Source organism: Empidonax traillii, unplaced genomic scaffold, assembly GCF_003031625.1.
Source record: "Empidonax traillii isolate 1590-97213 ecotype Southwest subspecies unplaced genomic scaffold, ASM303162v1 scaffold470:size469199, whole genome shotgun sequence".
NCBI classification, from domain to species: Eukaryota; Metazoa; Chordata; class Aves; order Passeriformes; family Tyrannidae; genus Empidonax; species Empidonax traillii.
This window is the reverse complement of record NW_020955663.1, coordinates 47,501-59,701: the sequence shown is the minus strand read 5'-3', so window position 1 is coordinate 59,701 and position 12,201 is coordinate 47,501. Positions and strand designations below refer to the sequence as shown.

Below are 12,201 nucleotides of genomic sequence, written 5' to 3'. Positions count from 1 at the left end.
GGGTGGTGGGGCACAGCACGGCACTGCTGGGGAACACTGACTTGTCCCCGTGGCTGTGCAGTGCTCACGCTGGCTGCTGCCACCACTCTCATTTTGGACCAAAGACATCCCATGCAAAAACGTCTTCCCCTGCTGTTTTCTAGTGCTACATTTCTACCTGTGCAGTTATGCTTGGCTGCACTCACCTGGCACTGCTCACCTGTGCCCAAGCAGGTTGGGGACACTGGGACAGGGATGGGGCTCCCTCCAGCATGTGTTCCTGTGCCACCCCAGTGACCAGCTGCCAGAGTTGCCCCAGCCTGGCCAGGCCACATCCTTCCTGCTGAGAACGTGGAGGAGCTTTTGGGAGGCACTGGGAAGAACTATAATAATATCCCTTCCTCAGCCCCATGTCCAGAGCCCTTGGCAGCGCTCCTTGGCCGACAAGGAGCCCTTACAGCAGCAGGAAAAGTCACCAAAGGAATTTCAGAATTAAAATGTACCCTTATTATTATATAAGTGAGTAAAATCTCTAACAGCAGCACTGGGGGCAAAAAGATACTCGTATCAACAGATTAATTTACCACCAGGATCCCTACATGCCTTGGATTTGGGGAACTGTTGCTCCATCCCATGCTTGCTTCACCCATGCACTGGTGGTCATCTGCAGCCACTTGTTGGCTTCAGTGTTGCACAAAAAGCAGATTTTAGGTCCTTGCAGAGATAGGCCTTCACATGATCATTTTTTTACTGTTTAGATTTTTATCTGCTTTGATAGATTTAATTAATTTTTGCTGTTGTTGTTTGGTGTTTGTAAACATTCTATAAAACCCCTACAGCCATCTCTCTTGCTCCAGGCACCGCACAGAGAGTCTGCTGGTAAAGCTGAAGTGAAGAGACCAAAGATGAAGGCTCATTCCAGCCCCTGAGCCCTCTGACAATTAAATATACTGCAGAGAGGCATAGACACACTCAGGCTCCCTATTAGGGAAAACACTCATGTGCTCAGTTTTAAGCATGTGGTTAAATCCATTCTTCTTTACAAAATCTTTGAGACATAAGCACATGCCAAAGTGCATTCCTGAGTAAGGATGCTTCCCTGAACCGAGGCCATAATTCATTAAAACCCAAGGTGCATTTATCCTACTTTTTCCCGTGAGCAGGGATGTGAAAAAAGGGGAGGGGAGGAAAAAAGAAAACAAGCAAAGAATTAATTTTGATTTGAAACTGATCTATGGTGACAAGGGGCATTTGGTTTTGTTGAAGTAACTAGAAGTGGGAAGTATTTCAGAAGATATCTAAATAAATCTTTTTAAAGGGGTTTCTCTCTCTCTCTCTTTCTTTCTTTCTCTCCGTTTCCCTCTAATTACCCATGTCTGGTAGTCTTGGATCTCAACCCCTTGTTATTTAAAATACATATTCATGGAACTATATTTTACAGTTGCACTGTTCTGGTTACAAAATAGCTTCTACTTTTCTAGGACATAATTTCATTTTGTTTAGCCAAGAATTCATTAAAGAAGCTATAAATAACCTCCTTTAAATATTTAGCCGTGAATAGAGGGTGGACTGGCATTGATGGCTTATTTTAGTACTAATGCAATATGCTTTAAAAAAAAAAAATCCGCATTTGAGCATGAATCAAGTTAATGATTAACACTTTCAACGTGATTCCCGGGCTCTGTTGAAGACGGCGATTGCCCCCTCCCAGGCAGCGCGGGGCGGGCGCAGCGGGGCTGCACAACTTCCCCCGCAGTTTTCCTTCCAGCAAAACGCACTTTGCTCCGTACGGAGGGGGAAATGTGTCCCCCCCAGTTTTGGTGGGCTGCTCCCCCAGGCAGGGACACGGCTGTCGGCCACTCCTGCTGCCACAGCCCGGCCCGGGACACCTCAGTGCCTTCCCCAACACCTGGCAGGGAACATCGGGGGTGGATGGAGTGCAGCCGACTTTACGAGTCACCTCACAAAAAGAAGTCCCAAGCACAGAGAGAAAAGAGTGTTGAAAAAGGGGGAGCTGGTGATTCTGTTTTCATGCCTGAAGCCACACTGTGAGCTCATCTGCTGTGATCTGAGAGCAAAGGATCCGAGCGCAAGGCGCGGTTATTTTAGGGGAAGGTGAGGAAACAGCTTTAGCTGATGCCCTGCTCAGGGATGGCCAAGACTGGGAAAACCACACGCTGGTGGCTCTCAGGCTGCCCGTTTACAAAGCCACAGAACTGTGGCCGAAAGCAAATCCCTCCTTACACCTCCCAACTCCTTCTGCCTCATTTTTCAGGCTGTGGTTTGATGATGTCAGCTGGAGAGCACCATCAGTTCAAGGTACTCCAGCTCCCATGTCCTCTGCCATCATTTTTCCTTGTCCTTGCTCAAGATAACTACCCCTCTAACTGTGCTGATACAGACACGCTGGGAAAGACATTAGGAAACTCACTGGCTTCAAAAAACCCACACAACTATTGAAAAAAACACGAGAACCCACAACCAGGAGTTTGCTTTTTAAGCCCACCTCTGTCACCGATTATCATTCAAGGGGTGGCCCCGACAAAAGCTGTCTCAGCAAAATGAGGGGATGGCAAGAAGACTGGAAGGAGTTGCTGGGCAGGGACTCCTAAAGTCAGGACTGCTCTCAGTCACGAGAAGGATACACCGAACTGTACCCCGAGTGCTGCAGTGCTGTTGCATTTTGAAATGAAGCTGAAGCATTAAGACATTTTTCCTTAGTGCTGACTCCCTCTGGGCATTCCCAAGACAATTACAATGTTTTCTGAGTATACAAAAGAACTAGAAGATTTTGTAATCAAGAGTCTGAGTTTATGCTTCTATCCTTAAGAGCATTCAATTTCCATGGACATTCATTAGCAGGAGGTTAAAACACAATGGCAGAAGAGAATGGACTGCTTTTATGTCCATGTGGTAGTAAACACTTCAAGCCAGAAATGCAAGTTCAAAATAAAAACCTCTCTGTGGCGTTTCCAAATTAGTAGTAAAGCAAAAAATAAAAACAAAAACAAACCCACAAAAAAAAAAAAAAAAAAAAAAAAAAAAAAAAAAAAAAAAAAAAAAAAAAAAAAAAAAAAAAAAAAAAAAAAAAAAAAAAAAAAAAAAAAAAACCAAAACAAAAAACCCACACAACTTTGACAGCTTTTTTACTGAAAATTTAATTTTACAAAATACCCTTTTCCATCAAAGAAACTTCCCTGCAATGTACATGAACCCGGCATTTTATAGATCTGTACAGTGAGATATCAGAGAGGTTTGAAAGAAGGAAAAAAACTTTTAGCAGACAACTAGTAGCAAAACCTACAGCAATGTGAATACAAGTGTGTCTTAAAATGCTAAAGCAAGTAATGCAATATACTTGGTGAATCTATTTGAAATGTGAAAAGTTTCCTTAAAATGGTCCATATGGTACGTAGAACCTCACAGCTGGCACAAAACTGCCTGTATTTAGGTTTAAACACAAAAACAATGTATGTAAGGAACAGTTTTTGAAAAAGAACCCAAGTGCTGCTATCATAAGGCAAACATACACAAAGGTGCTGACAGCACACAGGGAAATCGACAAAATAAGGTGAGTATTCAAGTGTTCCAACACCGAACTGTTTGTTTTTTTAATGCTGCCAGTAAACGTTTCAGAGATAACCGATGCCAAATTACCACAGGACGAGCTGTTAACTAGCTGGGTGTTACAGAGGGAGCTCTACAGAATCTCAAGAGATGTGGACCTAGGGGAGAGTACTGGCGCTTCAGCCGGCTTAGTTAGTCTGTTGCATCCTGGCAGCTTTGAATTTTGAAATTCTCTTAGTAGTTTCTTCTGGAGCCTCGGACAAAACTTCCTCTGATTTTCGCTCCAGAATGGTCGGCAGGACTGGGTGAGCGATGACTGGGTGTGGTATTAAGGAGGGAGACAAAGGCTCCTTTTCTATAACAGTTCCGGAAAATGCCTACAACAGAAGAGAATACTCAAAATGAGCTAATAAAATGCAAATGTGAGGCTATGCCCATAAGGTCATTACCCTATATTAGCCTGATTAGGACTGTTATTTCTTTTAATCAAAAGTAAAGAAATATCTTTAAATCAATGATTGTTCCCTGCTTAAGTAACCAAATTGTGATTAACCTCAAAATATAGCTTGTTCAAAGATGACCGAATGAAAGTGTCTTAAAAGTACTACTTAATCTCATTCCTACTGCATAAATGATCTAAAAATTTGCTTCCTCACTGACACATGCTTAAGAAATAAAACAGCTGATGTAATACACAATTTCATTTTGGGTAAGAAATGGAGAGACTTTGTAAAGTTGAAGTATGTCAGCATTTCCATCATACATCATATTTTATGACTTAGTATCTTCTAATTGCATCAAGCTGACACACTGTGTATGAACTGGCAAGCACATATTTTGTTTGTTCTTTTCTCCTTACCAAATATGATCAAAAAATGGTGAAAGCAATTTATACTTAAGAGAACAGCAAATTTGATTCCAACTATTTCTCTCTATAAAAGGTCTAATAAAAACATGTAATGTTTAAAAATTATAATTTATATGCAGCTGATTATATGACTTAATCCTTTTTAACTTAGCTAAGAAATGACGATGATTCTTGGAAAACACAAGGAAACAAGCAGCTCAGAACTACTTTTTATAAACATATTTAAGGGCAAATCATCCACTACGTATAGAAAACAGAAAATTCAGAATGCCCAAGGACAAGGGGAAGCAGTTCACATCCAAGGCCTGATGCTCATACTGGGCACAAAGGAATGCACACCAGATTTAGTCACTATGCTTAGTTCTGCTTTTTCATAACTCAGTTACCAAGAAAAACAAAGCAAAACAAACCAGCCATTCTTTTCTTGCAGGACCTGCAAAAAAAGCAGTGTTTTTTTGTTTTCTGCTCCAATAGACAAAGTGTGCCTAAAGCTGTGCCTGTACACAACTACACTGTTCTAACAAGCAGCTCATTTTCTAAACCAGGTAAGCAAAATACAAACTCAGAAGATTGTGGTAAAATTAGAAATAAAAGAAAGTAGAGTGTTGCAAGTGGTAATGGAGAAATAATGTACTTCAAACACCCACAGAAACAAGCAAAAGCAAAACAACAGCATTTAGGGAGGGACATCTGACTGGAGTGTTTTGCTCATTCTCGGTTACTTAGAAAAGAAATTATATTGTAGGGAATAAACATGCCAGATTCAGATAATGGACTGATGGGTAACATCTAAAGTGTACTTAGATGTTTTATAAAAATACAGCAAATATATTCCAGAAAGTATACAACGTGAAGTGCTAACTGTACAGATAAATCTTCCACCATGAATCTTTACATCCTGCCTGGATTCCTCTGTAGCTGTCTGTATGAAAAACAATGATAAACAATAGCTTTTATGAGGAATTCATTTCTTGTCAAAAAATATATTTTCTAAAAATAGTGTTTTCATTGAACTTGCCCATTGCATTGGGAACTACTGAAAACTCAAGTTTTATCTAGTTTGAAAAAATTAGTGTTAAGTTCTTACATATGCTATGCCATGAATTTCTACATTTAATTCTTGTAGTCACTAAGCCACTGTAAATCTTTCCTTACACTGTACAGCCTCTTTCCTTTATGATGAAGCCCTGAAGTTTCCAAACATGTGAAAACAGACTTATTTGGTATCACTAATAGCCCCAACCTGAAATGGGATGAGTAGGGATGTAATGCTTCCTTCCACCAGGCAATTTCTTTGCTATAGGCAAAATAATAGCTAATATCTGTGTGTTTTAAAACTTAAAAACCAGCTGGAAACTAGCTGTTTATTAGCTGTGCAACACAGGTGAGAGAATCTAATCTCTTTCCTCTCATTAGCTACGAAGCACAGATTTTTTTCTCTTTTTCTTTTTTTTAATCCTGCTGTATGTCCTGCAGTGAAATGTTCAGGATGACCCAGCAGACAGGACACTGGTTTCAGTAACACCGGGAAGTGGCTGCTTTGTGGGATCTTTATGGAAGAGCTTCAGGTGTCAGGGAAGCCACCTGAACTGCTCCTCCCCTCTGTCCCTGGGATGTGTGTGACAGACGCCTGTCACCTGATAATGTCCTTCTGAAGCAAAATAGGTAGGAGTTGGAAAATTATTTTAAAGAAATCAAACTCACGGTATAGGCAACTACAGTCATTAGATTTCTCATTTTTATCCCTGCCAACAATCAATAATTAATTAAAAACTGTACCTCAGTTGTCCCTGAAGAGGGAGGAAGCTTTTTCGGTAGCTGCTGCTGCCCCCCCTCCTCCTCTTCCTCCAGTATGCCTTCGCTGTTGTCACTCTGAGTAGCTTCATCACAGCTAATACTCCTCTGAACTCCTCGTCTGTCATCAAACTCAGCAGCACTGTTCTCACTGGTATCGCTACAAACACTGTTCTCTCTGCTTCGAGACTTCAAAATTGATTTACGAGGGACATATTCTCCATTCACAACATCAACAAAGACTCTATAAAGGAAAATGTTAGCTTTAATAAACCATTTCAGGATCAGATGACAAATTTACAGTGATCTGGCTTTGTCTTTTGTACAAATTAATTATGATGTGCTTTTCCAACTTTTTCGCTGCAGAATCACAATACTGTACCTTCTGAGGCATTTTATTTACCAGTGCACAAGAATCAATTCTGCAGAGCAAACGCTGTTATGCCCTTGATTCAAGCATTAAGTTGGTACGTTCTTTCAGCAGAAAATGTATAGCTTTTTGAAAAATGTTAGAAAACAGAATAATGCGAGTTACAAAAAGTTAGAAAAAAAGGTAAACTAAATGATTATCAGGGTTGTTCCTGTGAAGAGATTCAGAAGATCACAATGTCACAAGGTATTCTAGAGTTGAGTCCTTGTCAAATGTAGAATAAAAAATCAAAAAACATTCATTGTAGGTGGAAAGGATGGAGCTTTTTTTCCTGACAAGTGTCATATTCTGCTTTAAGTTAAAAAAAAAAAAAATTTAAAAATCAGCTTTTAAGTTCATATCGACAGGAAGACACTTTTCGAGTATTAACAGACTGTAAACTGACAAAAACAGCTCTTCCTACAGCTTGTACTGCATCTCCATGACTTACACAAGTTAAGGGTGGGTGGAGGAGAAAGAGAAGACAATGCCAACTTTATCAAACTCATAAAGGAGGAGCCCAATGACTGGATGAGCTTTAAGGGTGTTACTTATTTCTAACAGCTTTATTCATCAGGCACTCATGGGAATATATCTCCACAGAAGATGGAGCATTTCATCAACCAGTCTAATGGCTGTGTTTATCTCTACAGACATAAATACTTGTTTAACTCTCCTCTCCCCTTAGTTTAGTGTTCTGTCCAATCCTCTAAGCCAAACACTGTTTTTCAAGCTCTCTGTGTGTGGGTGTCCTACAGGTGAGCAGTGTTTTTTATAGAGAAGAGAGACAGTGATGGACTTAAGTTAGGGAGAGAGAATGCAAGAGAAACTAGACAAACAAAGACCTAAATATGTTGTGAAGATACTGGAAGGAAGGGGCAAACCCCAGAAAATTAGTAACTGGGAAAGGAGGGATATTAAAAGTGGTAGATCTGGTTGGTTCTGTTTGGAAACGAACACAGAAGCAAATGACATGGAATTAACCAGAATGCATAACATAACTGCTGCATTCCTTTCTGAGCATGGTATGCACTGGCAAATTTACCTCAATTTCAGAAGCTCTGAAGAAGCAGGTAAATGACAGACTGCCATTTGGAAAAGGAAACATTAAGGTCAGAAGTGTTTTACAGACATGAAAAAATGCCAACCATGCAGAAGCCACAAACTTCCATTTTTAAGTTCTAAACTCGGTTCCAGCTGTTTCTTTCAGGGAATTGTGGGCTGGTTTCACACTACAGGTGAACACAAGTGACAAGAGAAGGAAGTTCACGTGCCAATGCCATAAATTACACACCGGTAAATGTCTGCTGGGGTTTTGATGTTGGGCAGTTCTGGAGCTGGGTGGCCATTGCCACTGCTGTTCTTCCTTTTACGCTTGGCCTCTTCTTTCTTCTCGCTGAATTTTAAAGTAGTATTTTTTCCTGTGTTTATTCTTACCTGAAAATTGAACACAAAGGATGGTCTAGACCAGAAAATCAACTATCACCAGGCTTCAGATGAACTGGCTTCTGACATTCTCCTACCTGAGCAGCTGGGGACTAGGAAGCGTAGATGAGTTAAACAAATGAATGAATGGTAACATTCATAGTGTGAACTGTTTATTCTCTACCACTTGCACTGAGCTGGGGCATTTCTCTGCACTAAGGTGCACGTATTTTGCATATAATATATGACAATCTGCTTATTCAAACTCTGCTCAACAGCTGAGCTGTTCAAAGGTCAATTTCAAGGCAAGTGAAAAGTAATTTTAAAAACTCCTGGACAGGATACTACCTTTTACAGAGCCAGAAGCCAGAACAGCAAGCTAGACATCTGAAGATCATTTTTTTTAATACCGTATTTGGAACTGCAGGATTTAAAACAGTGGGTTTCAAGCATTTGAAAAATATCCAAATGTCACCTACAGTTAGCGTTCTACTTTATCTACATAAGCTAGAATTTTCTATTTTAGATATGGTATAGATGTTTCATGCAATCTCTTGAATGAAATATACAAATAATGAAATACAAACCCTTTTAGGTTCAACAGTGTGAGAGAAAAAAATAGTTGGAACAGAGTTATCTCCAACATCCACGTCATCTTCATCATCACTGTGGTAATAAGTAGAGCCGTTAACCTGGCCCCCAAACAAGCCTGAATTTGTTACTTCTTTATGGAAGTTGCCCTGAGTAATACAGTCTTCTGCCCTGTATGTCCCATTCAGATCTATCCTCTTATCTTCCTTCTCCTCTTCAGAAGAGGTTGCATCTTCTCCATTTGTCTCAACTGTATCAGGCATCCTGTGGAATGCAAAATATATTAAGTGAACTGAGGCAATTCATGCTCTTGAGAGACACAAACATATGAAACAATGAACAAGCCTGAACCTAACTTTTTTTACACAGGTGCTGTATTTTTAGCCAGGCTGTGGAACTTCTTAGTACTCTCTAACAATCACTAGGTCCTCTCCATGTGACCTGGAAATACTGAAACTGTGACATCATGGCTAAAACCACATGTATCGCTTCAGAATCAGAATAGATCTAAGGGTGTCATTTAGCGCTACCTGTGTAACTCCCATACTGGAAATGATGGATTTCCCTAGCTTGTGGGAAGTGAATTTCACTTCCCCCCTCTTCTGTCATCTTTAAGAAAAAAGTACTAGAATGCTGGACTGTTGTGATTCCACAGAGGCAGATTTTGGCAGCTTTGACATTGCAATGCCTGCTTTGTTCATGTTCCGCCCCTCTTCCACCTATTATGACTTTCACTGCATCACTTTGGTCAGCTATTTGCACTCACAGTGGATAGATCCTGTGTGTACCAACAGCATCCCACCCCTACATTTTTCTGAACTCCAGCCCTGCCTGTGCCACAGCATTGCTTGTACCTGTCAAGTTCACCAAGGATCTCTTCTTGTCTCTCGAGCTCTTCTAAGCGGGCCCACAGTTCCTCCTCTGACTGAAAACGCCCCGTTGATTTTGTATCACTTCCATTTGCTTGAAAATCTACCTCAAAAACATTTGATACTTTTGGCTTTGAATGAGGTCTGTGAGCAGTTCGGTATTTTCCTGTGCAACAAAAAGTAAGACGCAATTACTAAAGCAATTGACAAAAAAAAAAAAAAAATCCAACAAAAAACATTGGGGGGGGGAAAAACCACAAAGGGGTTAAGGAATATGGGCAGAACGTTTTCCATTTCAAATTATTGTTTAACTGTTTAAGTGAAACTGTCAATGAACCAGAGCACCAGCACAGGATAATAGTCTCCGGATGTTACAGGAATACCGAGGCAAAGCAGAGATGTTTATTTACAAAGCAGGAGACACTGATCCTGTGACAGTTTTATTACTATGTGGGGTTTTTTACCTCTTGTGCCAAACAGTAGATTTTGATTTGCTCTGATAGATACCAACATGTGAATGTGACATTTGCTCACTGTCCCATTAACAGCACATTTTATTAAACGGGAAAACAAACCTAGTTTGTACTCTAGCTCATTTTTTATAAAGTCACCTATATTCAAAAAGCAGAGCTTTTTGTTTTGGATTTTTTTTAAATAGACAATGAAGACCATTAAAAATGATCTCCGGAGTCAACTGGACAATCTGACCCAAATCCAGTCATTATGAATCACTTATTTGGTGAAAAAGACTCTGTGAAAAGCATACATAAATCTGCCTTTCAGAAATAATAAATATAAACCCCACTTAAAGCTTCAGAGGTGACCTGAGATACACACTTGTGAGCAAATGGTAGTCACTGACAAGTTCTTGCTGGCATTTAAAAGCTTTGCTACCTCATAAAACGGTGCATCCACTGAGGATGGGGAATACTTTTTCCTGTTTGAGTGCTGTCTAGCACATAGGGAACAAACTGCCCGCCAACAATACTAATGCTTTAGCCCTGTCTGGGTGAAGGGCAGGACTGTTTCTTTATCCCCCCCTTCACCACAACAGCAGCAGCTCCCAGGAGCTGTTTCTGAGTGGTCCCAGGCAGGTTCCCAAGGGGAATTCCCTCCTCTCTGCCCATCACCACCCCCATGCAGCGCCTGCACCTCTTTACAGGAGTGAGACCCATCCCCTTCCATCACTGTCACAAATACACCCCATGTTTCGTCTGTGCAGTGGGAACTCCAGTATCTCTGTGGGTCTTTCTGACACTGCTTTGTGATTCTAATCAACAGCAATAAAATGACCTCGTTGCTCAGCATCCTTCAAGTTTTAAAATCTCTATTAACCAACTGTGTGGCCATTATTTTTTTAAATTTTAAGAACTCATGGCTTAAACATATCCTTATTCAAATACGTCAGCTTATACTTTAATCCTGAGTTAAATACTGATTCAACAGCAACATTAAAAAGCAAACAGGTGACTGCAAGTCATGTTGGAATGTGTGTCCTCTACTCTTGCACGGGATAGCACTTTTCATCATCTCGTTAAGAAAGGGCTGAAATGTATTTTATTGAGATTTGAATATAAATTGAGGTAAGCTAAGCAATCAGAGCAGCTTGTGAGCATTTCATTCGGTATAATTACAAAATTAATAAATAAAATTTGGAAGGATTAGTTAACAATCTATTTCAATTTGGTTTTCAAATTGTGCCCGTCTAATTTCTTTCTGTTACCCTTCAGTATTAACCACGGACTTGACTACCAAGGTAAGCACAGGCCTTCCTGAACAGCAGCAAGTGCTTCAACGTGCCAGGCATCTTCCCTCCTAGTTCCAACACTTCTGTCAGTTAGGAAACCAGGTCAGATCTCAGAGACAACAGAGGGCAACCACCTTCTACGCCAGCATCCATTGTGCTTGCTCACTGTTACCACAGCACCACCATTAACCTCATACACTAATGAAAAAAGTGAAGTATTAAAATCCAGAAAATGGATACTCATTGATAAACTAATGAGGTGCTCAGGATACTTGTTTTTGTCTTTCTCAGAGATACAGCCCATTTCCACGTGAACAAAACCAATGAAGCCCAGACTGCTTCAATATAATCACTAAGTTGCTCTTTTACTTACTTTCCTCTCAATCTCAGTACAGACTGGTGCTGAGAGAAGATGCAGGTAATTCAACTTTACAGATTTTCAGCAAAAATTAAAGAGGGTTTCAGAGAACAGTAGAGATGATGTAAGTTTAGGATACAAAAAAAGCTGCACATAGGTTGACCTGGCATCCACAGCATCCACCCTTAATACAGTGGGAAGCATTTCCCAGAATGCTACTCCTCCTATTTTGCAATGACATCTATGCACTGGAGAGACACCCCCTTTGTCAGCCTTGGCATTCAGAGATTCCTGTGATTTACTCTAGAAAAACCTAACAGTGAACTGCCCAGCTCAGCCCTCTGCAAATCACAAGCTACTGCTCCTCCTAAAAATGTCCAAGTGATGCTATTTTCCGACTGTAAAATTACTTCCTCCAACTTTGACTGAGTCTTACCTATCAAGCACTACATCAGATGGCACAGAAATTACCCAATTCCTTAGCACAACTATCTTTGCTCAGTGTCCTGTCCAGAAATCTTCAGGAAGGATCAGCTTCAGACCTGCAGGAGCTGCGTGTCGCGGTTGTTCTGGTGTAACTACGACATTTACACT

At 40.5% G+C, this 12,201-nt stretch overlaps 1 protein-coding gene and 1 long non-coding RNA gene across 2 annotated transcripts in view; one reads left to right on the top strand and one right to left on the bottom strand.

Annotated features, from left to right (window-relative positions):
- Nucleotides 1–3,117: 3,117 nt before the first annotated feature.
- The window catches only part of URI1 (URI1 prefoldin like chaperone), a 41,087-nt gene continuing 32,003 nt past the window's right edge, over nt 3,118–12,201 (bottom strand). The window contains exons 7-11 of the mRNA XM_027895807.1: nt 9,488–9,668; nt 8,630–8,897; nt 7,912–8,054; nt 6,194–6,452; nt 3,118–3,923 (exon numbers count right to left, since the gene is read on the bottom strand). Of these exons, the coding sequence (XP_027751608.1) occupies nt 3,735–3,923; nt 6,194–6,452; nt 7,912–8,054; nt 8,630–8,897; nt 9,488–9,668 (1,040 nt within the window). The 3' untranslated portion in view covers nt 3,118–3,734. The remainder of the gene's footprint in view (nt 3,924–6,193; nt 6,453–7,911; nt 8,055–8,629; nt 8,898–9,487; nt 9,669–12,201) is intronic.
- The window catches only part of LOC114063500, a 1,646-nt gene continuing 278 nt past the window's right edge, over nt 10,834–12,201 (top strand). The window contains exon 1 of the long non-coding RNA XR_003572564.1: nt 10,834–11,667. This is a non-coding gene — a long non-coding RNA (uncharacterized LOC114063500). The remainder of the gene's footprint in view (nt 11,668–12,201) is intronic.